The 25,591-nt window shown below is 42.5% G+C and overlaps 1 protein-coding gene across 2 annotated transcripts; it reads right to left on the bottom strand.

The window, feature by feature from the left end:
* Positions 1 to 6,485: 6,485 nt before the first annotated feature.
* LOC132693218 (uncharacterized) lies at positions 6,486 to 14,068 on the bottom strand. 2 transcript variants are annotated; one of them, XR_009616662.3, is made up of 4 exons: positions 12,735 to 14,068; positions 11,776 to 11,956; positions 11,176 to 11,290; positions 6,486 to 6,694 (listed from the first exon to the last, which is right to left on the bottom strand). XR_009616662.3 is itself a non-coding variant. In XM_078445111.2 (4 exons), the coding sequence occupies exons 1-4, from the start codon at positions 12,861 to 12,863 to the stop codon at positions 6,669 to 6,671; spliced, it is 414 nt and encodes a 137-aa protein (XP_078301237.1). In that variant the 5' UTR covers positions 12,864 to 14,068; the 3' UTR covers positions 6,486 to 6,668. The 2 variants fall into 2 exon arrangements, 1 of the variants encoding a protein (XP_078301237.1); XM_078445111.2 differs by having other exon boundaries at positions 11,776 to 11,919.
* Between the last annotated feature and the right edge of the window lie 11,523 nt (positions 14,069 to 25,591).

Genomic DNA, 25,591 nt, shown 5'->3' on the forward strand with positions numbered 1-25,591 from the left:
ATGGAGTGGAATAGCTCCAGGTAATCAGAAAAAGGCCAGAAAACAAGAGGACCATCCAACTAAAATCCCAGGCAGGCAGCTGGAATTAGGAGAGTGTACTAGAAGGATATGGAGGCCCCACTGGAGAGTAGTTGAAGAGAGGAACCAACTGCAATGTCTGGGGATCATTTGGATCCTTGTCTCCCAATCTGTAAATGAGGATAATGATTGGATATTAATGGGGATAAGTAACTGTAAATGGGATGGTGATTACAAGAGGTCAGCACTTGGAAGTATCTGTTAAATGGCTATGTGAGTTTCCTGTGGCTGCTGTAACAAATGACCACATCTGGGTGGCTTTAAACAATGGAAATTTGTTCTCTCACAGTTTTGTAGACTGGCATCTGAAACCTGTTTCACTGGAACAAATGAATAAACAAACAAATAAGCGAAAAACAGAAACGGACTCATAAATACAGAGAATAAACTGATGTTTGCCAGAGGGGAGGGTGGTGGGGGGATGGGCAAAATAGGTGAAGGGGAGTGGGAGGTGTGTATATATATATATATATATATATATATATATATCAAATTAAATCAGTATCACTGTGCTGAAATCAAGGTGTCAGAAGAGCTGTGCTCTCTCTGGAAGTTCTAGGACAAAATCTGTTCCTTGCCTCTTCCAGCTTCTGGTGCGGCTAGCATTCCTGGGTATGTGGTTTATGGCTCTAATCTTCAAGGCCAGTATCTTCTAAATCTCTCTCTGGTCTGTCTTCATATCCCCTTCTCTTCTGTGTTTGTCACGTATTCCCCTACCTCCTCCTGTAAAGACACTTAAGATTGCATGTAGGGGCCACTCTGATAATCCAGGGCAATCTTCCCACCTCAGGATCCTTACCTTATTCATATGTGAAAAGACTCATTTTCCAACTAAGATTACATTCACAGGATTCAGGATAAGGACCTGATATCTTTTGGAGCCATTACTCTCTTGACCACATAAGGATGATGATACTATGTGCTTGCAGAATTGTTGGGAGGGGTATATAAGGCCAGGTTCTTGAAAGTGCCCAGTACTATGCAGGGCACTGCATACTATAGATGGAACCCAGCAATTGCTCATTGGCTTCAAGATGAAGCTTGGGAGGTGCAGGGGCTGATCCACCCCTTAGAGCAGAACAAGGAGCACAAGAAGGAGCCCAGTGTTAGGATTAGGCCTGCACATCGGGTGGGATAGGAACTAGGGAAATAGTTGGTGCTATCAGTTGGTGCTACCTATGAGGCCAGTGCAGTGGCTCACTCCAGGCGGAGACAGATGGGGCTCTGAAAAGATGAGGGCATTATGAGTTCCTTAATAATGGCCTTGCCTGGCCATAAGACTTCATTTCGCAGCTTGGGATTTAAGCTAAACAAATGACCCCTTCTCTACAATCATGTCAGAGCTGTCAGGATTTCAGGTGGAATTCAGGTGCGGATTACATTTTGAATCAGGCCCTAAAGAACTTATAAAGCTAGCAGGTCTGGGCCTCCACTGGTAACCAAGATTATGGGCTGGGGAGGCCAACCTGACCTGCTTCCATTGGTGACCATGGGGCTAAATTCTTCAGTAAATGGTGACTCTTGGTTCTGGAAGTCTTTCTCATTATGAGCAATTGGGGGAGTGCTACCAGATGTTAAGCTGCTTTATTGGCTCTAAAGGTGTGGTATAAGGCCTAAAACTGAGGCTCAATGTTATGTGCTCCTGTTATGGATTGAATTTGTCCTCCCACCTGCCCCCAAATTCATATGTCGGAGCCCTAACCCTCACTGTGACTGCATTTGGAAAGAGGAAGTTTAAGGAGGTAATTAAGGTTAAATGAAGTCATTAGGATAGGGTCTTAACCCAACAGGATTGATGTCTTCATGAAAAGAGGAAGAGATACCAGAGGTATGTGTGCAGAGAGGAAAGGACATGTGAGGACACAGCAAAAAGGTGGCCATCTACAAGTTAGGAAGAAAGGTCTCACCAGAGACCAACCATACTGATCTTGGACTTCTAGCCTCCAGAACTATAAGAAAATAAATTTCTTGTATAAGCCAGCCAGTCAATGGTATTCCGCTTGAACAACACAATCCCATCCTCCTTCGAGAACCAGGGATCACACAACCCTCTTGTTGATACAAAGTCTGCCTCCCACAGCCCCTGATTGTTGATGCTGTTTCTGGTCAGTGTGGCCGATGTGGGTGTGGGGGGGGTCTCCTTCTTCCCTGGGGTTGTGAGTCTATGTCAATCTCATCAGTTCAGTTTCAGTTGTTATGTAAGGCTTTCCCCATAACTCTGGGGTGGGAAACCCTCCTTCCCCAACAGAGTGAAGAGGAGATGATTAAAACAGGAGGTGGTTCACAAGCTAAGAGATGGGGGTCTGTGTGGGGGTGGGGTGCTCCAGCACTAGAGAAATTCCAGCATTTGTTTCCTCCTAGAGCTGGGGTGGGCAGCAGTCACTTGCTCTTAGGGGCCCTTTCTCAAGTTTCTCCAGGTTCAGGTAGGCTGTGGGGTCTGCTGTGCCAGCTGCAGGTGTGGCCTGACCACAGCTGGGATGAGACTCCTTTGGGCCTGGGCACCTAGCAGGGGCCAAGCTTCTGGCTGTGGGAACTTTGACCTTAGATTCAGAGGCTCCAGTGAGTAACTGTGGTGTTCAGAGTGGTTGATGTGCAGAGGTTGTCCTAACAAGATTTTGTTGGGACTTCCCTGGGTCAGGACAGAAGTTGTTGGGGTTTTTTTGTTTTGTTTTTTTTTTTGTTTTGGATCAGATTCTGTGCCTTCTATTAGGCCACAGGCCTGAATTCCTCTAGTCTTTAGGAAGAAGCTCTTGGAGATGGGTGGGAAAAGGGAGGAGATGGACCCAATAAGATTTCTCTCTGAGGAGTCAGAGAATTACACTGACCTTGTGGCAGGTCTCCATGAACAGAAGGAGGTTCTGGAACTTGAAATTAGCTGAGACCTAATTTCTTAATCCTGGCTGGGACCCTAGAATATGGCTTGCAGCTCTGGAGGTCTTGGGAAGTGTCAGGGCCTGCGGACACAGGTGAGCCCAGGTATGGGTTCACTGGGACAAATGGCCTCAAAATTCTGACATTTTAAATCTCAACCAGGAATTCCCACAGCAACCTACAGGGGGTGCCAATCACCCAGCTTGGTTCTGTACATTGTTGTCTTTCCTTTCAACCCTGAGAGAACGTGGAGGCATGGGATTTTTGATAGATTTCAAAAGAATTTGCTAAGAGTCCAGGAATTTTCCAAAAATGTAAGCTTCTCTGCTCCTAGTATCTGCCTTTATGTTGCATATATTACTTTATTGCATGTACCTGGTTGTGGGTGGTGGGTTGGCAGGGAGCAAGAAGATGCTAAACATCATGGAAATAGATTGAGGACCCATGGATGGAATCTAGTCAGTAAACACCTCAGCAGTGGCCAGGGCCTTTCCTGGATGCGTAGACTTGTTTCTCTAAAACCCTCCTGAAGTCACTCAAAATAGAAAGGCATTAGAGTCTGTTAACAGCTGGCTGTGCTTGTCAATGGGGAAGCAGGCTGGCCAGGTAAATTTGCGCCAGATTAGTTGTGCATTCTGTCTCTTTCAAGGAAAGTCAGAGGCAGTCTAGCTCACTCTCTTTCTTCCCTGTATTACAGAATTGCATCCTTCTCTATCCCGAACTCTAGATTACTTCCTTACCCCTCAACCCTTGTCCAGCCCATCATCAAGTCCCATCAATTTGGCTTCCAGACTATCTCTTGAGCCTATCAACCTCACTCCCTCACCTAGAGTGTTCTCCTCCCACTTCCCCCTATACCACTGACACCCCTCCAAGCTATCAGCCTCTCCTCAGTCCACATCACAGCACCTGGCTAACCCACAGGCATCTACCGTACTCTACTCCTGACACCAACCCCTCCTGCTATAGCCATACTGGCCTCCCCCGAAATAAAAATTCCATCACATCACCCTCTGCTTAACCCCATCAGTGGCTTCCTCTGGCTCATAAGAGGAGAGCAAAACTGACTATGCCTTCTTGGTCCTGCCTGCTCTGCCTCTGCCCAGCTGTCAAGCCTGGCCAGAACCATGCACATCCTTAAGTTCTTTCTCCATGGCCATCTGACCTCTTTCAGACTCCAGGACTCGCCATGTTCATCATGTTCCCTCTTGCTGAGCCTTTTGCACACATTGCTCTTTCCTTCAGTGTTCTCTGACTCATTCCCTTCTATCTCAGTTTCAATGTCACTCACGCAGGAAGGCTTCCAGGATATCCTACAGGGCAGATCCTCATCTTTTCTCCTCCCTGTCATCGGTTCTCTCTCCAGCATCACATTGATCGCAGCTGCAACCATTTTAAGATGACTCTCTCCCCCACACCCATACAAGCTGCACAGAGTAATGGCTGCTGCTTTTTTCTAATTCCCCAACACCTAGCCTGTGGAAGCTTGCTCAGCAGACATCTGTTAAATGGGTGAAAGACAAAATGGAGGTTCTGAAGGACAAATAAAATGGGCAGTGTAGGCAGGGGTGAACATTTAGAGTGAAAGGGATTATAATTAGCACTTGTCTCTCTCTTAGATCCTTTTTAAAAAATAATTGTTGGTTTCTTTTCTGCATGATGCAGTGATACATATTAATCTTTTTTTCAATGTGTGCATCTCAGTTGGAGGATCTGGAGGCTGAGGGGATGCCACAGGAACAAAGACCATGAAACAAGGGCAGAAGGAGTTCTTAGAGCCCCGTTCCCTGAGGTGGGAGACCACATGCAATTCTGAACCAAAGACTGGCCAGCTCTGTAGGGCTTGCATTTTCCTAGGTGGTTCTCAGCAACCTCATGGGTATGGCCTAGGAGCATCAAGTTCAACTTGCTCCTGTGTGCCCTTGGACATGTTATGAGACCTATGTGTCTTATTTTCCTCATCTGTCAAATGGAGATCAATAGTAGGGTCATATGGAACTTTCAAAGAGATTTTATAGCACACATGGTATTTAAGAGTATATAATCTGTGTTCAACAAATATCTTTATTACATTAATCACTATCCAAAGTTTCATCAAAACAGGTTCCTGGACCCCTCTTTTGCAGTGGACCAAAACCAATAGAGTCACAATGTTGAAGAGACCTAATTCTCCTTATCAGTGCAACATGTTCCTTTTCTTGGTAATTGTGTGAAATTTCATGATTAGGCACGAAAAATGACCTCATTTTTACACTTTTAGGCTACTTTTACCACAAAGTACAAACATTATCAAAATGGAGAGGCTTTACTTGATTTTTCCATTCATTTGGACAGAAGTTCTTGAAGATTTTCAACTTGAGACTGTGCCTAAGGAATGTGTTTTCTGCCTGAAAAATAGCTCACATAGAAGAAAAAGAAAAGCACAAAATTTGCAGATGAAAGGCATGGGATCCAAAAGGCCCTTGTTTGCTAGCTTCCTGGATTCAGTTCTTGTAAAGTGGGAAAACAGCTTTGCTTTTTCAAGCCAATATTTGGTAGATTATAGTAGGAAGATGTTCCCTGGAGCCCCTCCAGTCATCACTGGCTTTGCCATTATTAACACTCTCATGATTTCACTCTTTCAAAGAAAGGGATTTCTCAAAAGTTCCAACTTTAGGGCATTAGTAAGTTAGAAATGAGGTCTCTGGTTTAAATTAAATAGTCCCTAGCCTTCGTACTAGGGAGCTTCTTCAGGAGTTTCTAATATATTTTCTTCTAACACAAGAAGATACTCTCTTTTGCACAACTCACATTAAGGCTTACTGAGGCAAGGCAGGAGAACGACGCTTTTTTCCCGGTAACCTCCAGCCATTTTCTCCAGTGCTCCACCCCTTGGTTGCTCCATTACCCAATTACCCAGTGCAGTGGTTCTGTCATTTAACTGTCCCTCTGGGTAAGAACATTTGAAAGCAGGGATTTTGCAAAGGTTCTGCTCCTGGAAGTTATTTGTTGGTACCTATCAAACAAACACATTGAGTGAAAAGGGAATCTGGAATGCTTTATAGTGAGGATAGTTGGGGACTTGACCAGGACAAAGCAATATGCAACTGTTTGTTTGCTTCCTGAAAGGATGGGGTAGGGTCTTCTATCTGGTCACTGAGAGCCTCTGGGCCAGTGCAGGATGAAGAGACACTGCAATCATTCTTGGCAGTTCTCTTCAGCCCTTCTTGTTTGTGCCTTGGTCAGCATTACCAGGATAAGGAAGTGAAGGCCCTCTGTGCAGTTCCTGAGTCTTGAACAAGCAAGGCAAGCACAATCACAGGAGACCTTAGCCTCAGTCCTGGGACACATTGCCTTTAGTTCATGCCTTAGATTTGGTGCTTCTATTACTGCATCCATTGACTTGTGATGCTGCCAGTAATTCTGCCTCTCCCACCAGACGTTGAGTTCCCCCAAGATGGTAATCATGGACATCCTGTCACTTGGTTTCCCAGCTCAGAGAAAGGCACTCAACACTAGTTAGATCCAATAACACAATGAAGGTGTGAATGAATGGATGGATGAATGAGTGCATTTTAATGACAAAGGTATTTTTGTCTCACAAAGTCATTGTCTTATGAGGAAAGAAAGCAAATAAGAAAGAGATCAGTAAGAAGTCTTGTGTGCAGAATTGCTTCCTGTGCCTTTTAACCTTGAGTTATGAAGCATGACCTTTACTGCTTGTTGAGCACAGACTGCTTTTAAAGGATATCCTTCCACTGCCCTCCTAGAAGGAAGGGGAGATTAGATTAGGTTCTCAAAGCCCACCACTTTCAGGGCCTTCTTAACCTTCTCTGAAATAAGAAGACAATAAGGGAAGGTGACAGCAGTAGGGAATTTCCAAGCAGTCCCGGAGGGAGGCGGGGTCCATTTGGGCTGATGGGGTAGGAAAAACTCTTAGTGGAAGTAGCTGATTCATTAAGAGCCAACTGAATGTCAAAGAAGACAGGATAACTGAGAAAATACCTTTCCCTCGAGCTTTTCCTACACCCCCATGCAAATATGTGCACCTGTGTGTACCTATGTGTACACATGAATGCAAGCACACACAGACACACACACACACACACAAACACACACACATACACACACACACAATAAATATAAACATATCATGTCCTCTGGGAAGTAAACCATGTGGTAGACACAGGTATTTAATGGAAAGTTGCTTCTTCAGAATAGGTTAATACACTAAGAGCCCAAGAAAACATAGCCTAGGTAACAGGAATTTGGATATAACAAAGTCAACATCAACTATTCTCATGGAGGGGCAGGCTGAGAGGAGAAGGAAGAGCTGCATGGGCAAACCACAGGTAATCCTGATTTACAAAATGAGGAGGCAGAGGATGGGTTCCTGCACTTCAGCTTTCTCCAAAAGGGCTAACAAAATGGTATGAATTAAGAGTCCTGGAATCTGCATCTGTCTTGAGTTTCCCACCAAAAGTCCCAGGACCCCAAACCATTGTTGATGGTTAAACCAGAGCAGATATCTGCCACCAGTGGTGTCAAACCAGAGCCTGGGCTGAAACAGACCACACAGTGCCATGGATCTGAGGTGCACCCAAGCATTCATTGACTTCACAACATCTCAGTCTTGCATTTTAGGAGCTTGGGTTTCTCAGCCTCCACTTACGGCTTTATGTTAGGATTTTACTAGAGTGAATCTCTATGGGATAATGATGATCCTTTGCATATCTAAAATACCTTGTAGTTTATCAGGTGCTTGCTTTTGCTCTACCTCATTGCAAGTAGGCTGACAGTTAAACAGGGTGGGGTCATTACTTTCATCTTGTAGGCAAGAAAATTGCAGTTTAGAGAAATCACAGAGGAAAGGAATGCCTGGCCATGCTTCAGCTGCTTCATGGCCCTGAGAATTCTATCTTTTTCCTCACTGATCTGAGGTGTGTTTGCAATGTGTAAAGGCTCTGTATCAGGGGTTTCAAGGGACCCAGGGGTGAAGGAGTGTGTACCTGCTCTCATGAAGCTTTGAGCCTGGTCACCCATCTTGCTGTTGTAACAGCACAAAGAGCTGGGCCCTCTCTCTTCTGGGACCTTGTTCCTCAGGGCTGCAGCCACATTCTCATTGTCACACCCTGGATCCAGTCTTTTTTCAAAATGAGCCTCCTTTACATGGTTAAGCCAGGGATACCTAGAGCTACACAATAAATCTGAACATTCTTCTGAAACATCTTCTTAGAACACCAGTATTTTTTAACAAGTAATTTAAAAATTTATTCTATGTCAAAACACAAAAGATATATTATGGAACAGAATGCAAAAATCACCTGAATTTTAAAGAAAACCTGAGGCTTCAGAAGCTCCTCATACTTGTGGAAGTCTTGTGGATAACAGAGTCCACCTGCTATCTCCACTGTGTCACTGTGGGCACTCTGGGGGAAACAGGCTACTTCTCTGCTTTCTCTCCCTTTTATCACATGCCTTAAACTGGAATGTGCTGGGTTTTCAAGACTCCTTGAGTTCACACAAACCCTGGTCCCACCCATAGAGCATCCTGACAGGCCTATGCTTTTGTCACTGGTTAGGAGACTCTTGGAAGATACTGAGTACTCCATCAGGTGGAGAGAAGCAGCCAGAAAGGGAGAGCAGAGCACTGACACTGACTTCAGGATGCCCCTGCTTGGCATTTCTAACATAGCCACTAACCAGCTGGAGGTCTAACTGTAGACTTCATTTCCCCATCTTTGAATGAGGGGCTTCTTTTGATTATCCACATGGTTACATCCACTGTTGAATTTGGCAGGGCTTGGTGAGCTCCTGTGTGACCTCAGAGTGCTGGGATGAAAGCTAGACATTGACTCAGGCCTCACCTTCGTTTTCCCTCCTTCCCAATGAGATGTTGTTACCCAGCCTTCAAGATCTTTCCAGCATTGCCTTCTCCATGTCCACAGCTCCTGATCCATTCAGGTTCTTCTCTTCTCCCTTCTGGACCATCACAACAGTCTCTCACTGGGCCCCCTTGCTCTGCTGCTGTCTTCCTCCACTTTCCATGCACTAGTTTCGGGAGGTGATCATGTCACTCCTGCTCAAGTCTTTCAATGGCTCCCCATGGCTGCTTCAGGGAATTTTTGAGACCCTAAAGGATATAACCACCCCTGGACCCTCCTCCATGCTCCTGCCTGGCTTCATCTCTTACCTGCTCACCTCAATCATAGCACTGTTATAGTGATGCAATCATCTGTTTACTTCCCTGTCTCTTCCTCCAGACCAGCAATCAGCAAACATGTTCTCTTAAGAGCCAGATAGTAAATACTTTCAGATTTGTTGGCCATGTGCTCTCTGTTACAGCTATTCAACTCTGCCTTTATAGCACAAAGCAGCTACGGACAATATGTAAACAAATTGACAAGGCTGTCTTCCAATAAAACTTTATTTATAGAAACAAGCAGTGGGCTGGATTCAGCCCCCAGGTTGTACCCACTCAGGAACCATCAATGGTCTGTTTAATGACTCTCTCATGGGCCCCAAGGTCCCCAGCACACTGTCTGGCCCATGTTGATGTTTCATAAAATATGTTTGTTGTTGTTGTTATTATTATTATTCTATGAGAGAGAGAGAGAGAGAGAGAGAGCGCAAAGGATAGGGACAGAGGGAAAGAGAGAGAGAGAGAGGAAAAAAAAAACCCACGCAGGCCCCATGCTCAGTGCCAGAGCCTGCTAGGGTTTGATCCCATGACCCTGGAATCATGACCTGAGCTGAAATCAAGAGTCAGACGCTTAACTGACTGAGCAACACAGCCACCCCATAATTTGAATGAACATATGACCAGGACAGCTGTGTGGAGGGAACAATAGGGCATGGCCTGTTTTTCCTGCAGATCCAAGTCTAACACTAGAGCATCGTCAGCAAGCTCAGGCTGCAGGGTTAGACTCTGCTGCCAGATGAGGGTTTCTGCTTCCAGCATTGGATTTCAGGAGGAGAAACCCCAGGCTTCATAGATTAGCACTGGGTAAGCTTAGAGTGAGATTCCTATCTCTATGGCATAGGGACAGGAAGGCCCCCAAATGACTCAGCCATAGAGTGAGGGAAGCCACTCACCAGCTCCCAGTATTGAGCAAAACCTCATGGGGCCAGGCTGTCTCAAAAATGTGTTAGCTATGACTGCTCTGGGCCCAGAGCTTCATGGTAGCCATTGGGAGAGTGGGAGAATCCAATGACTCCCAGAAAACTCCAATTATATGTGAGGCAAGAAAGCTCTTATTCCCTTTCACCCTTTAAAGCTGTATCTGTGGCTCTCTTGCTTCTGGGATACCTTGGGGCCTGTCCAAGCACTCATTTGGAGAAAGAAAGAACTTTCTTCCTTGACACCTGGTAGACCTTTTGTCTGAAGCCATCCTACCACCTGGTGGCAATATCTAGGAATTGCATCCCATCCTGGCCAATCCAGAGAATCCTTGTTGGCTGGGTTGCCCCACCTCCAAAGCCCTCTCCAACAACATAATAGGACTCCAATCATTCTGCAAACTCTGTGAAGCTCTATCTTGTAAAGATACCTAGCAGCATCAATAACGCTCTTTTCCCATGTAGTAGCCTGGCTCTGTCCCTCACCTCCTCTAGGTCTGAGCTCTCAGTGAAGTCCTCCCTAATAACTGCTGTGAAGGAACCCCATCCTCCTCCCCACTCCTCTCTACCTTCTTTCCTTTCCTACACTGTGCCGTCACATCCTGTAATTTTTGATAACATCTGTTTGTTTATTGCATCTGTCCACCCTACTAGAATGTAGGCTTTCTGAGGGTGTACATCTTATTCAAGTTTCTATCCCTGTGGCTAGAACAGCACTGACACACAAAGGCTCCCATTAAATGTTTGATGAATGAATACACAGTACCAAATACACACTAGTCCATGATTTTGCTTTCTTTGAACACTTGACTTCAGGTCTGTGAACTGTATTCCATTATGTGCTATCTTTACATAGCATTAAGTATGTAATCTCATATTTTCTCCTGGATTGCAAATTCTGGAGGATATTATGTTTGCATTTTCTAACTGAAACTGAAGCTCAATAAATAAATATTTATTATGAATATGATCATGTTATTATCATTCATAATAATGCTTCACATTTATAATCTGTTTTATAGTTTCTACCCTTGATCTTCTCAACAATCTATGAAAGATTAAAAATAGGAATTACGAATCTTATTTTTATATAAGGAACTTAAGGCTCAGTAAGGTTAAATGACTTGCCCAAGATCACACAGCTCCTGAGTGGATGTGCTGGGACTTCTGACTCCAGACTGAACATCTGTTCCCTGTTTTTCTTGATTAGCATCCAAATGGAGAGACTGTCCCTGAGATGAGGCTGTTGGGAAAATGTGACATCACAATGTGGACAGAGGGGATCTGTACAAAGGGCCTGTGATCTGTAGAAAAGCTGATTCTCTAGCATTCCTTGCCTCTGCTGTATTAATATGCTATTGTAACAAAGTACCTGAGACTGGGAAGCTTAAACAACAGAAATTTATTTTCTCATAGTTATGGAGGTTCGAAGTCTGAGATCAAGGTGTCCACAGAGTTGGTTTCTCCTGAGGCCTCTCTCCTTGGCTTGTAGACAGCCACCTTCTCCCTGTGTCCTCACCTGGTCTTTCCTCTGTGTGTGTTCATGTCTTAATTTCTTTTATAAAGACACCAGTTATATTAGACTGGGGCCCACCCTAGTGACTTCATTTGACCTTAATTTCCTCTTTAAAGGCCCTATATCCAAATATAGTCACATTCTGAGGCCTTTCAACATATGAATTTGAAGGCACGCAATTCAGCCCATAATATTCCACCCCTGGTACTCACCTCCATCAGACAAATATCACCTTCTTTCTCCACAGGTCTGTGCACTCCTTGGAGAGTCTTTGGATATCTTCCTGCCTGTTCAGAATTGTGGCTGGTTGTCTGATTACTGGCTTGTGGCAGGACAAGATCCCAGGCTGCCAGTGGCTGAAAGGGTGGAAAACCCCACAAACCCAAGAGACCCCTGCAGGAAAATCAGCTGTTGTGAACTACGACCACTTTGCCTGCCAACAAATTAACATCCTGAGTAACAGAGTACTTTCCTTCGAAGAGGAAAGCCTTAGGGCCAACATCTAGAACTTTCTGTGCACATGCACAGAGGAGGCAAGCACTCAGAATTTAATTTTAGAGACCTAAGGAGCTCTCCAAATTTTTTCCAATTAACTGGCACCTGAAATTTGTTCAGCTTATTTTGGAGCAAACCTCTTTGTGACCCTGGACCTCAGTTTCTTAACCTATAAAGTGAGGGGCTTGGACTAGACCTAACAGTAAGATTTAAAAGGAAGGTTTGGGTCCCAGCTCCAATACCAGCTAACTGTATGACCTTGGTCAAGTCACTTAACCTCTCTGCAACTTAGTATCCACATCATAAATAAAGAGTAGGATCAGGTAATCTGGAATTCAGCACTGTTTCTAAAATTCTCTGTTTTAAAATATTTTCAAGCAGTTATAAACTTACAAAAACATAGGAAGTACAGTTATATAACAAAACCTTTTCCTTCCTGATCACATTTGAGATAAGTGTGTTTCCACAAACAAGGACATTTGCCTCTATAAGTACAACACAACTATCAGCACCAGGGGATTGGCATCGACACATTGCTATCATTGTAATCTTCAGACCTCGTTGACGTTTCACCAATTGGTTCAATAAGATCTTTCAAAGCAAAAAGACCCGTTCATAATGATGTGCTGCCTTAGGTTGTCACTTCTATTTAGTCGTATTCAGTCTGGGACAATACCTCCATTTTTTCCTTGATTTTCATGACCTTGATACTTCTGAAGATTGTAGTCCAGTTATTTTGTAGAGTGTTCTTCATTGCCAGCCCCCCTTCACAGGGACACTTCACTTGGACTCTGACTTCCCACATCACTCATCCTGCTGCATGGACAGCCTGTTTCCCCCTCCAGGCTCTGATTATCACCTTTCCTTGAAGATATCCTCATTGCGTGGCTTTGGCTCCACCATCCCTGGCCAGGCACCTTTCCTTGTGTGTGTCCTCCTCACTGGTCTCCTGCAGCTCTGAGACTGTGGCTGTCCTGTCCCTGAATTGAGGACACAATAGGTACTCCATCACACATCATGGCTTCATGACCAAATAGTTCTTTGTGAAAGGGAAGATAGTAGCTTAGGACTTTAGTCATGAGTGTGTCCTCTGAGTGTGGATGATGCCTGCTAATTGGGAGTCAATAAGAAGGAAGAGAAGGACAAGGAGGTCCCAGGATTTAAGGGAGGGTTGGTAGTGGGGTCAGGAACAGAAAAACAAGGAAGCCGAGGGCACTAAGTCAGGTGTTGCACATTCCAGGGCTCGGGAAGAATGCCTATGAAGTTCACTTTTGGGGTCTAGAAAGAGAATCCTAGAAGAGCAGGATAGGTATGGGTCTCACTTTGGGAGGCTATCTCACATGGGGATTTGTTCCCAGGTGAGTGACAGAATAGTTCAGATTGTAAAACTATAAACAGGAGATGTGGGATGTGCAACTTAGTGAGGTCAAGACTCTGTGAAGCCAGAAGCATTGTCTTCAGGCACACACACACTGTCCACATGAGCTACTAGGAGCTGCCCCTGTAGAAGCTGCAAAGTCCCCAAGGAGCTGCACCCAGTGCTTGTGTTAAAGAGCTACAGGGAGGCTGATGTAGTTCAGCATGGGACTTTGTTCAAAGGTGTGTAAAGCTGACAAGAGCTGCCTGTAAGTGGTGAGTTCCCTGTCATTTGTGGCATTCAAGTGGAACAACTGCTTGCTGGGGTTGATATAAAGAACTTCAAGGGGACCCAAGTCCAGGCCAGGGATGGAGTGAGGGGAGGAGAGGAAACTCAGTAAGGACCCACTCCAATCTGAGATCTTATCATTCAGCTTGCCCTATGATGGGGGTTTGGTTCTACTGAGTGTTAACTGTGTGCCAGGCTTTGTGCATCACTTCATCTGCATCATTATTCCCTGGTATTGGCCTTATGCAGTCCATGTGACAATTCTTCCCATTTTATAGGCAAGGAATGTGGAGCTTAGATGCTCATGTTCTTGGGGATAAGCCCTAAACCTTGGCCAGTGTGATTCTGGACCTGACCCAATAGCGCAGGTCCACTGCCCACTACTATTCCCAAGGCCAACTCAGGACAAAGGAGCCCAGGCCTGCCAGCTCCCCTGGGGTGGGTCACACTGAGGTCTGGCTCTGCTCTCCACATCTGTGCCAGCAGCTGCTCACACAGCATCTGAGCCCCTGGGTGATCTGGGGACAGTGCTTTGGAAAGTTGCTCCGCAGGGAGGGGCAGCCCATTCACATACGCAAGCAGAGAGAAATGAGCCAAGAACCAAAGATAGAAAATGCCTCCTATTGGGCCTGTTCTGATGTAAAAATGCAGAACTCAGAATTAAACAGGCACTTTGCATTGCAGAGCAATAGTGCCTAATTAAGCTATTCTGGGGCCTAGGGGCACTTAGGAATTTTGTGAGTTTTTATTGCTCAAGACAATGAATAATACATGAGTCTGTACAGTCTCAATTCAAATGATGACTCATCAGTCACACCGAAGGCTTCCTTCCAATCCTGTCCACATTCTGATGTGATCTTCCTATACTTCAAAAACCCTAGGCTTCGCAGCCTGGGCTCCTCTATTTCTTGGTGATTAAAGTTTGGCTCTTTTGGAAAAATTCCTTTCAAAGGTGAAACATGGACCCTTGCTGGTCTGCAAACTACTTTTCCTGGTCCATGAAGAGATAAGCACAGAAATGGGGAGTAAATGCTTAGAAGCCTTTATAATAATTTAACAGAGTGACTTTGTGTGGGTGGAATCTAATAATGAAAGTTTGGGCTTGCATTTTATATGTTTGTTTTTTAGTTCATTTTTCTAGTAATTCAATTTTATTATGTTTTATGACAATATTGGTTTGCAATAAGTTAGCAATTTAAAATTTTTAAAAAAGCCCTTGTTCTTCTCCCACAGATGGTCTAAGAAGTGTGGGTCCAGGCCATGGTCCTTCCTGCTCATTGCAGACTCTGCATAGCACATGGTCAACTTCATGACTCTCAGTCCCAGTTACTGCAAGGTGGCAGGCAGCGGTTCAAGCACCTGGGGAGGAGGGCTGTGACTTGTATTCACTGTGAGGTTCTCGGTGCTGAGCACCAACTGTGTGGACCCTTAGCTCAAGACCACAGTTGATCTTCCTGGAGCCACAGTGTCCTCCTGGGGCTTGCAGACCAGTCACAGAATCAGGTCATCAAAGTTTAAAATCCTGACTTTGCCATGAAGTGATTGGTTGACCTTGGCCAAGTCACTTCTCTCTTTGGGTTTCAGGTTTCTCATTTGTAAAATGAAAAAAAAAATTCATTTCAAAAGCCCTTCCCATTCTTTCATTCTATGACTCCAACATCTCTTGGGAACCGCCACAATGTCCATTTTAAAACAAGAAAATCAAGGCCATACTTCTTAAAAATTTTTTTAATATTTATTTAATTTTGAGAGAGAGAGAGACAGAGTGTAAGCTGGTAAGGGGCAGAGAGAGAGGGAGGCACAGAATCCAAAGCAGGCTCCAGCCTCTGCACTGTCAGCACAGAGCCCTATGCAAGGCTCAAACCCATGAACCGAGAGATCATGACCTGAGCTGAAGTTGGATGCTCAACCAACTGAGCCACCCAATCAACCCTCAAGGCCATATTTCTAAATAAGTTCTCACAGCATATTGAAAGCAGTTTCTCAACCTGGACCCAGAAGAAGCACTGACATCCAACACTCAAATTTTCTTACACATCTATTAAGGTTTAATTTAATATAACAGCTGCACATATCTGAAGTGTATATTGTGGTGAATTATAACATATGCATTCACCTGTGAAGCTATCATCTCAACCAAAATACAGTTGATTCCTGAACAATACAGGGGTTAGATGTACCAAGCAGTTGAAAATCTGTGTATAACTTTGACTCTTCCAAAACTTAACTACTAGTAGTCTAATGTTGGAAGATTTATCGATAACATAAACAGTTGATTAACACACGTTATATGTATTATATATTGTATTCTCACCATAAAAATAGGCTAAAGAAAGGAAAATGTTATTTAAAAATTGGAAGGAAGACAAAATACATTTACAATTATATACTGTACAAAATCCTCATAAAGTGGACCCACATAGTTCAAACCCATGTTATTCAAGGGTTAAGTGTACTGATCATTTCCGTCTCTTCCAAAAGTTGTCTTATGCCCCTCCAAAATCCTCTATCCCCTTAACCTCTAGGCCCCAGGCAACCAATGATCTGCTTTCTGTCACCTCAGATGGTCGCATTTTCTAGAATTTTACATAAATAGAATCACATGGTACGTACATTTTTTTGCCTGTCTTTTGTCACTCAGCATAATGATTTTGAGATTTATCCATCTTGCTGTGTGCATCAATCTTTTTTATTGCATTATATGGATATACCACAACATTTTATCTGTTCAATAGTTGATGATAAATTTGGTTGATAAAATTTGGGTTGTTTCTAGCATTTGCCATTACGAATATTACTAAACATTCACATGGAAAGTCTGTGTGAACATGTGCTTTTATTTCTCTTGGATAAATACATAGGATTTGAATGGCTGGATCATAAGGTAGGTATATGTTAAACAATTTAAGAAATTACCCACTGTTTTTTTAGTGGGTTGTACCATTTTACAATTCCATCATATTTGTTGAGAATTCCAGTTGCTCTACACCCTTAACACTCAGTACTGCTGGTCTTAAATTGTAACTGTCTGGAAGATGCATAGTAGTGTCTCAGTGTGGTTTTAATTTGTACTTCCCTTATGACTAATCAAGTTGAACATCTTTTCATGTGCCTATTGATTATTTGTAAATCTTCTTTTGTCAAGTGTCTGTTAAATCTTTTCCCATTTTTAAACTGGCTAATTTGGTTGCAAGAATTCATTATATATTTTGGATAAAAGTCTTTTGTTTGACGTACATGTTGCAAGTATTTTCTCCCAGTCCCAACACTTGATCGTCAGTTTTTTGATCGTGTACAATTTCAAGGAGCTTTACAACTCTCTATAAGGTCATCCATGTGACTGAGGCCTAGTCATGGACCCAGGTGAAGAACATACGCTTTAAGTTTCCAGGCCTGGAAAAGGATGATGAGGCTGGTGTCAGTGGCAGAAATAGGCCCAGTGAAGGTGGAATACTTTTTGTGAGTAGGACAGTGTGCATAATTTCAGGTCTATTGAATTTTAGGAGATGATGATAAAGATAAGTGGAAAACTTCAGCAGAATATGGACAAATGAGATTCATACTGTCCCTACCAACTATCCAGAGAAACTATAGCCAAGGGAAGAGGTTTGGTAAAATCATCAAGGGAGATCTGGTGGACTCTGTTACATGAAATGCAGATCAAGTCTGTAGAGGACATGAAAAGAACAAGAGACCAAGGGCTGAAGAATGAGGGAGTGATTACCCCCAGCCAGAGAGAGGAAGAAGGGGAAACATGGGAGGCCTGATGAGAGCTCAAATTGTTGTATTTGACTTTTGTGATGTTGGCCAGGGAGATGTGTGCACAAGCAGATTTGAACAAAATGAAAGATTTAAAGTGATATGCATAAGAAAGGGCTTCTAGATACCAGAGGAGGAGAAGAAGAGGGTAGGAAAGGAAGTTTGCCAACAGAGGAGAGGCAGAAATGAGAAGGAAGACCAAACAGTCCAAGGACTTGAAGAGGAGGAGAGATTAATTTGAGCAGTTTTTGTGAAATATGTATTTGTGGAAGAGACAGCTGATACCAGAGGATCCGTTGCAAGTTTTAATGTGTGCATATAGTGTTCTCTCTTCTTCATCTCCCTTTCAAGACAATTTCCAGTAAAGACCTCTGATGCACCTCAAAATTTTGGATGCACTCCAGAATTCTGAATGCAACAGTATGCTGAGGTTGGCCTCAAGGCAGCCCCTTTTTTTCAGGTTACAAAAAGCTTCAATGGTGGATGGTGAGTAGCTCTTGAATCAGGGCAGGGATCTTGTCTGTCTCTTTTTTGGGGAAATGTTGGCGCTTCATGTGTTCTCATCGAATGTTGGTTGTACATTATTGTAAAAAAGCCTATAGTCAGGTGTTATATATATTGCCTGGGGAATAAGTGTGGGGGAACCAGTTATTTCTAAAGAAAGCATTAAGCAGTTTGTCTCTGCCCCCCAACTCCATCTTTTCTTCTCCATGTGACCACATGCCTTTTGTTATGTAGATCATTTTGTCCTCTTGCTTTCCACACATTTGCTTATTACCCCAAAAAACCTAGCAAACAATTCCCATTGTTAATGATGCTCAGACACATGATGTCAGACTGCAAACAAATATCTTAAAACACAAAGACTTCTTTTTGGAGTGCTATAGGAATTGGAATATGTTAGCACACAGTAAGTTCATTGGTCTGAAGAACACCACGTGTGAATTACAGTCAGGGGGAAGAAAGGTTATTACCTTGGGAACTTGTCTTACTCTTCATCTTTCAGGTTTGTCTTCCTTAACCCTAGAATTGGTTAAATTTGCCATAGAACACTGGACTTCCCTTCAGTGAGATTTGCCACTCTTTTATTGCCTGTCCAATGTTGGCTTTCCCTACCAATACAAGCTGCAAGAAGGCATTCACCAATGCTTACCTTAATCATGGTGATGTGCTCATACCTAGGGACACTATAGATGCTTAATAAATGTGTGTTAACTGAATAGTTTATTGACTGATGGCTTCTATGTTCCTGGTGGAAGAGCCACAGTCTAGAAAGGAATGAGAAGTCTCCTCCATCTCCCATTGCTCTTCCAGGAATCGAGGAAATGGCTTCCCACCCAATAAAGAGCTGAGGTTCTGCCTCAACATTATTTTCAAATGTAAAGTCATGAATTTTTACTCTGTAAGAGGCTTTTAGAGTTTTTCTAAAGATCCCTTTTACCAAGGAGGACACAAAGTTTAAACATACGCCTGAAAATGGTACCTGAACCCAGGTATCAGAGCCTCAGGGCAGAGTCCTCACCTTGAACAGTGTCCAGAAGCTGTGTGACCCCGTAGTTAAATCTGCCTCCATTTAGATCAGACTGTCTGCGTGTGAATACTAGCTCTACCACCTCTTACCTGCATGACGTTGGGCAAGTCACTCTACCTTTTTCAGCTTGGTTTCTTCAATCTGTAAACAAGGCATAACAATAATACCTACTGAGGACTGATGGGTATTGAAAAACATATAAAAGTATTTAAAAGTGCTTTTGGCATATAGGAAACACTATGCAAATATTATCTGTTATTAACAAAAAGGGTTGCGTGGTATTTCTTAGTCTGTTCAGAGCCACCCAATCCAGTGATTGGAGGGGATGAAATCTGAGACATTCCTGATTTCAGTGGCAAGTGAGAGGTTGAATTAGGACTTAGGAAACTGAGGCTCATGGGGGTGTTTTCAGGGCTTAAGTATGGCTGTCCCTCAATAATCCTGATTCTTAGCACTTCACTCTGAGTGAATACCTTCTTTTCTCTGAGCCTCAGTTTCCTCATTTGAAGGGAGGAAATGGTCATCTCTGCCCTGCTACCTACAAGGGCAACAGAGATGGGTGAGAAGGTGATTTTAAACAGGAAAAATGAAAGTTTTCACAATCATTTTTCCAAACAAATTGTCAGGGGGAAAATACCAATGGAGTTTTGAGTCTGAAATACTCTTCCTGGAAGAAATTGCTGTGAATCTGCTTCTTAGGAAACCAGATGATATCGAGTGGCAAATTAACAGTTCATTTCATTGGCTACATCTGTGCCCAGGGTGGGCACTGCCAGCGGAGGTGGCAGAGTGCCCAGGCCAGTGACACCGACACTGGGCAGCCGGGAAGAGGCAGTGACATCTGTGTGCGGGCAGGAGCAGATGCATTTGTCAGGGTTTTGCTCTTTCTTTTCTAAATTCAGAATGTTTGGGGAGAGAACAAGAGAGAGGAATACTGATTTCCCCGCCAAGAAAGGATGATGGATGGCAGGAGATGGTGGAAAACATGGCCACTTCCTTCCCTCCACTCCCTATCCATCCCATCTCCAACTCTTCTGTGAAGGCTCTCTGCTTTCGTCTCTCTCCCTTGACCTCTGCTACCTCCCCAGGCTACTTCACTCCACTTCTCACTCTGTCTTTCCTCGCTCCCTAACCACAAATGCTGTCTGGGTTCAAAATTATACCACGTTGTTTCAAAAGGAGTTATTTCCCTTGCGTGTAATGGAATCTCTGCGACCAGAAAGGTGCCAACCCTAGTCCGAATCATTTGTGATGCCTGGCAGCAGAGTGCATTTTCCTGGGGGGCCAAATTGTCACAACTGTGCTGTGAGCAGCAATAGAGACTGGACAAGGGCAGAGACATATGGCTGGGAGGAAGGAAATGTGAGGGCTGGAGGCTGTTACTGGGGACAGTCCAAAAGATAAGAGACAGTGTAAAGAGAGAAAAGGCTGGGGTGCAGGGGGAGGGGTTCCTTAGAACAAGGGCTGGCCTGGATATCAAGAGCCAGGACTCTGAATTCCAGCACCGACAGCATCTACCTGACTTTGAAGAGCCACACCACCAATCTGTTGACCACTTAAGAGAATGAAAATCTACAGTAGGGTTTCTCAACCTTTGCACTATGGATATTGGGGACCCTATAAGTCTTTGTTGTAGGGCTTGTCTTGTGTGTTGCAGCATCCCTAGATAGATGCCAGTAGTATCCCAACTCCAGTTCCCAGTCGTGACAACTAAAATGGTCTCCAGATATTGCCAAGTGCTTCCTGAAGGCAGGGGCAGCAGTGGGTGGTGGTGGGGGTGAGGTATGTGCAAAGTCCCCATTAGGTTGAGAATCATGGAAAAAAAATTGTTTGGAAAGTACCCCAATTGGACAATGGGCCTTTAACATTTTATCAACAAGTATTCAAATCCTGAATCAATGAAGAATACCTCTGAGATTTATGTTGACCTTAATTCTGCAGGTAACAAACAAAATGGAGACAGATTTGGTACTGAGCAGTACAGCTGGCTCATCATAAAGTAAGATGGGACAGCTGAGTACCCACTGCACACCATGACATATGCTTCAATCCATATGGATTGCACTGCTTAGGTTTTGTGGTTTTGTTTCGTTTTGTTTTCATTATAATGACAGATATTCTGGAGCTAATTGAGAAACTCCACTCATGAAGCATTGAATATTGAACTCATAAGATTGAAAATTAATTCAGGTAAACTGAGGCATAGAAAAGGAAAATGCTTAAGTAACCCCAGTTAGAACTAGCCTTGGGTTTCTGACACAGATATCAGCTTATGTGCTGAAGGAGGGAGGAATACATAGAAGAGGTTCTCAGAGCCCTGTGTCACACAAGCCAAACAAATTGAGATACCTGGTTTCCTATAGTCAAGAAAATGGTACAGGGAGAAAGAAAGAATCTGGATTTTAGGGGACATATCCACCATAAACTGCCTATCTCCAGACTTTCTTTACAACAAAGAATAAATGTTGTGTGTTTACTCACTGCTTTTTCAATTCCTGTATATCTTGGACAATTCTATAAATTAATCCAGTCACAGAAGCTCAGCTCAGTCTTTGATGCTGGTCTTCAAGATCTTGTTCAAATGTTACCTCCTCACCAGAAAGATTTCCTTGATCCTTGAAACCTAAGGCAGACTGACTATCCTCTTACTTCTCAGAGCCTTTGGTCAGTTTGTCTCTCACAGCAAATCTTCCCCATTGCACTATTATCCATATCCATAATTCAATTGTACCACTGTCTTTACATCTTACTTGTCAGCAAAAATCCAACTCTGGACCAGTTCAACTGTCTCCTCTCCTTTCCTTCTTCCTTCCTTCCTTCCTTCCTTCCTTCCTTCCTTCTTCCTTTTTCTTTGTCACTCCTTCCTCCCACTTTTCCCATCTCTCTCTTCTTTTTTCTTTTATTTAGTCATTTAATTAACAAATATCTAGTGAGTACCTGTTCTATTAAGTGCCAGGATGGGCTCTGAGTGTTCAGTGGTGAAAAAAACCCAACATGGTATATGCCCTCATGGGCCTTCACTGAAGTTTACAGTCTAGTGAAGGTGATAATCAATAAGTAAGTGCAATACTACGATAACCATAAGAGGATATTTAACTGAAGAGTAACAAGGGGACCAAGTTAGATAGGACAGTTAGAGACATTTCCTTTAATAGGTGACATATCACAACTGAAGGGTGAGAAGTATCCAGTGATGCAAGGCAGGCAGAGAGGTGGAAGGAGGACATTCTAAGGGCCAAATGTCTTAAAAAACCAAGATGTAGGAAAAAGCTGACTGTGTTCAAGGGGTGGAAAGAAAACAATGTAGTTGGAGTAGTGTGGGTGAGTTGGAATAGAGGTGTAAGCTGATTCAGACCAGGCAGAGCAGGGATAGACATTGATGGAAAGAAGTTTGGACTATATGCTAAGCATATTTGGAAATCATCAGAAAGTTTTGAATTTGGGACTGACATAGTCTGATTTACATTAAAAAATATCACTCTGAGACTTTCAGAATTGTAGCATGAAAAGTATGACAAACCTTCTCCTTGAGCAAAACAACAATACAACTACTAAAAATTATGCTTTAAAATCCAACTACTTAAAATTTGCACAAAATGGTCCTAAAGGAATACCATAAATGGAGAAAGTTACTCAAGGAAATATACTAAATATTGCTAAGAACCCTGAGAGTCTGTGACCTTTGAACCGTGACCTACTTATATTTCCTTCACACCTTCAGTGTGACAGGAGTTCTACTTCCAGAATATGCAGCCAAGAAGTTGGGGCTCCCTCTCTATTTAGCTCCCAGTCTAGGGCTATGGTTTCACACTGGGAAGGCAGGCCACTTGCATCTCCAATTCTCTGATCCCTACATTGCAGGAACTATTCTGGCTAGATGTGCTGAGAGGACTGGTGTCTCTTCTCCCACCCAGTCCTCACTCAGGGTGGAATCTCTACTCTAGGTGCAGTAGGCTGAGAACACTGGAACCCACCCCAGATCATGTGTAGGGCAAATTTTCCATTCTGGGAGGGGGAAGCCAAGGAACCAGAGACTACTATCTCCACCCAGAATCCTGCTTATAGAGCAGGGGTGTCACTCTTGGAGAAGCAAGCCACTGTCACCACCCCTCACTACCTTACAGTGTGGCACAGAGGTTCTGTCCAGAGAGGGGCAGGTGTTAAGAACAGTTCTGCCTGATAGGACTGACTTATTTGGAACAGAATTTAGGGAAGTTCTTGCCTAAGAACATCATTTAAAACAATGGATATCTTGGCTGTAAACAATTAAGGAGGCTATAATTACATGGTACTCATAGCAACAACTGAACCAGGGTACAGACCAGAAGTTTGACAGAACCAGAAAAAGAAACAGCAAGGAAGAGCCTTCTTGGAGTCAGAGCAGTTCAAACACTAGCAACATTCCACCTCTGCAAAAGGGATCTACTTTTGTTGAATGAGACTGTGGAACATTTTATATCCTAGAGTGTTGTCAAAAAACAATAGAGTAACCAGTTAGCAGTTCATGGAGGCTAATAGCTGAGTGTGATACTAACAGAGGCTCCAGGCAGACTATGCTCATGGTTAAGTCCACATCCTTTGAGCAGGGACATCAGAGGCTTTACACTATGGGGGAAACAGACTTCACTGAAGTAGTCCAACCAAGTCAATAAGAAACAAGCAGACAAGCAAACAACTGTAAGCCCTGGGATCAGTACCTAAAGTTGATATAACATATTGTCTAAAATGGCCAATTTTAAACAAAAAAATTGTCAGACATGCAAAGAAATAAGCAAGTATTATACATACACAAAAACAAAACAAGCAATAGAAACTACCTGTGAGAGGGCCCAGATGTCAGGCTTATCTGGTAAAGATTTCAAAGTAGCTATTATAAATATGTCCAAAAAGCCAAAAGAAATCATGTCTAAATAATTAAGGAAGGCATTAAGACAATATAACACCAAATACAACATATCAATAACAAAATAGAAATGTTTTAAAAGAATCAAATGGAAATTTTAGAGTTGAAAAGTAAAACAACCAAAATAGGAAATTCACTAGAAGGGCTCAACAGTAGATTTGAGCTGGCAGAAGAAATAATAGATAACTTCAAAATAGGTTGATAGAGAGTATAAAATCTGAAAAAAACAGAAAGAAATAATGAAGGAAAATAAACAGGGTCTCAGAGAAATGTGAAATTCCATTAAGGGCACCAGTATCAGAAGGAAAGGACAGAGAAAAATAAAAAGAAAAAGTATTCAAAAAATTAATAGTTTAAAATTACCAGCCACACCCAGACACATCACAGTTAAAACACTGAAAGTCAAAGGCAGAGAGAAAGCCTTGAAAGCAGCAAGAGAAAAATAACTCATTACACACAAGGAAAACTCACCAAAATTAATAACTTATTGTCAAAAACAACACAGGTCAGAAGACAGTGGGATGATATGTTAAAAGTGGCAGAAAAAATTGCTAACCAAGAGTCTTATATCCAGCAACTATCTTTCAAAAATGAAAACAAAATACTTGAAGTGAAAATGACAGAATTAAAAGGAAAAAAATTAGAACAATTTAACAATATAAGTTGAAGAATTAAATATCTCATATTAAATAGTAGCTAGAACAAATAGAAGATTGATGAAGATATAGAAGACTTTAGCAACACTATAAACCAATTAGATCTCACAACCATTTATTGAATACTCCACCCAATAATAGCAGAATACACAGTTTTCCCTACAGTTTCTACAAGAAACGCTCTCTAAGACAGACATATGAGATGAAACTAAGGCGTACTTACAGGGAAATTTATAACTTTAAATACTATGTATATTAATAATGAAGTAAGATCTCAAATCGGTTGTCTAAGTTTTTCCCTTAAAAAAATGTGAAAAGTGGAGCAAACTAAAACCAGAGAAAGAAAAGAAAAAGAAATAATAAATAGCAGATGAAAATGAATGAAACAGAGAATGGAAAAAAATTGGGAAAGCCATTCTTTGAAAAGATCAACAAAAATGACAGGACTTTAGCAAGATTGACCAAGGAAAAAGGGAGAAGACTCAAATTTTAAAATCAAAAAGGAAAGATAAGACATCACTATTATCCTTATAGGAATAAAATGAAATATAAAAGAATCCTATAAACAACAATATTCCAAAAAATTAGATAACTTAGATGAAATTGAGAAATTACTAGAAAGACACAAACTACCAAAACTTACACAAGAAGACACACATAATCTGAACAGACCTATCACAAGTAAAAGATTGAAAGAGAAATCTTAAAAATTTCCACAAAGAAAAGAGCAGGCTCAGATGGCTTCACTGGTAAATTCCATCAAACATTTTTTAAAATCCAGATTAATTATTCACAAATTCTTCCAAAATTTAGAATCTCTCTAATTCATTCTATTAGGCCAGTGTTACCCTGATGCCCAAACTAGAAAAGATAGCAAAAACAGAAAAAAGTATGGAAAGAGCACAAATACATGAAGGTTAAATAACATGCTACTAAAAAATGAATAGGTCAACCAAGAAATCAAAAAGGAAATTGAAATTTACATGGAGGCTAATGAAAATGAAAACAGAAAGATCCAAAATCTTTGGAATGCAGCAAA

Source organism: Panthera onca, chromosome B1, assembly GCF_046562875.1.
Source record: "Panthera onca isolate mPanOnc1 chromosome B1, mPanOnc1 haplotype 2, whole genome shotgun sequence".
NCBI lineage: Eukaryota > Metazoa > Chordata > Mammalia > Carnivora > Felidae > Panthera > Panthera onca.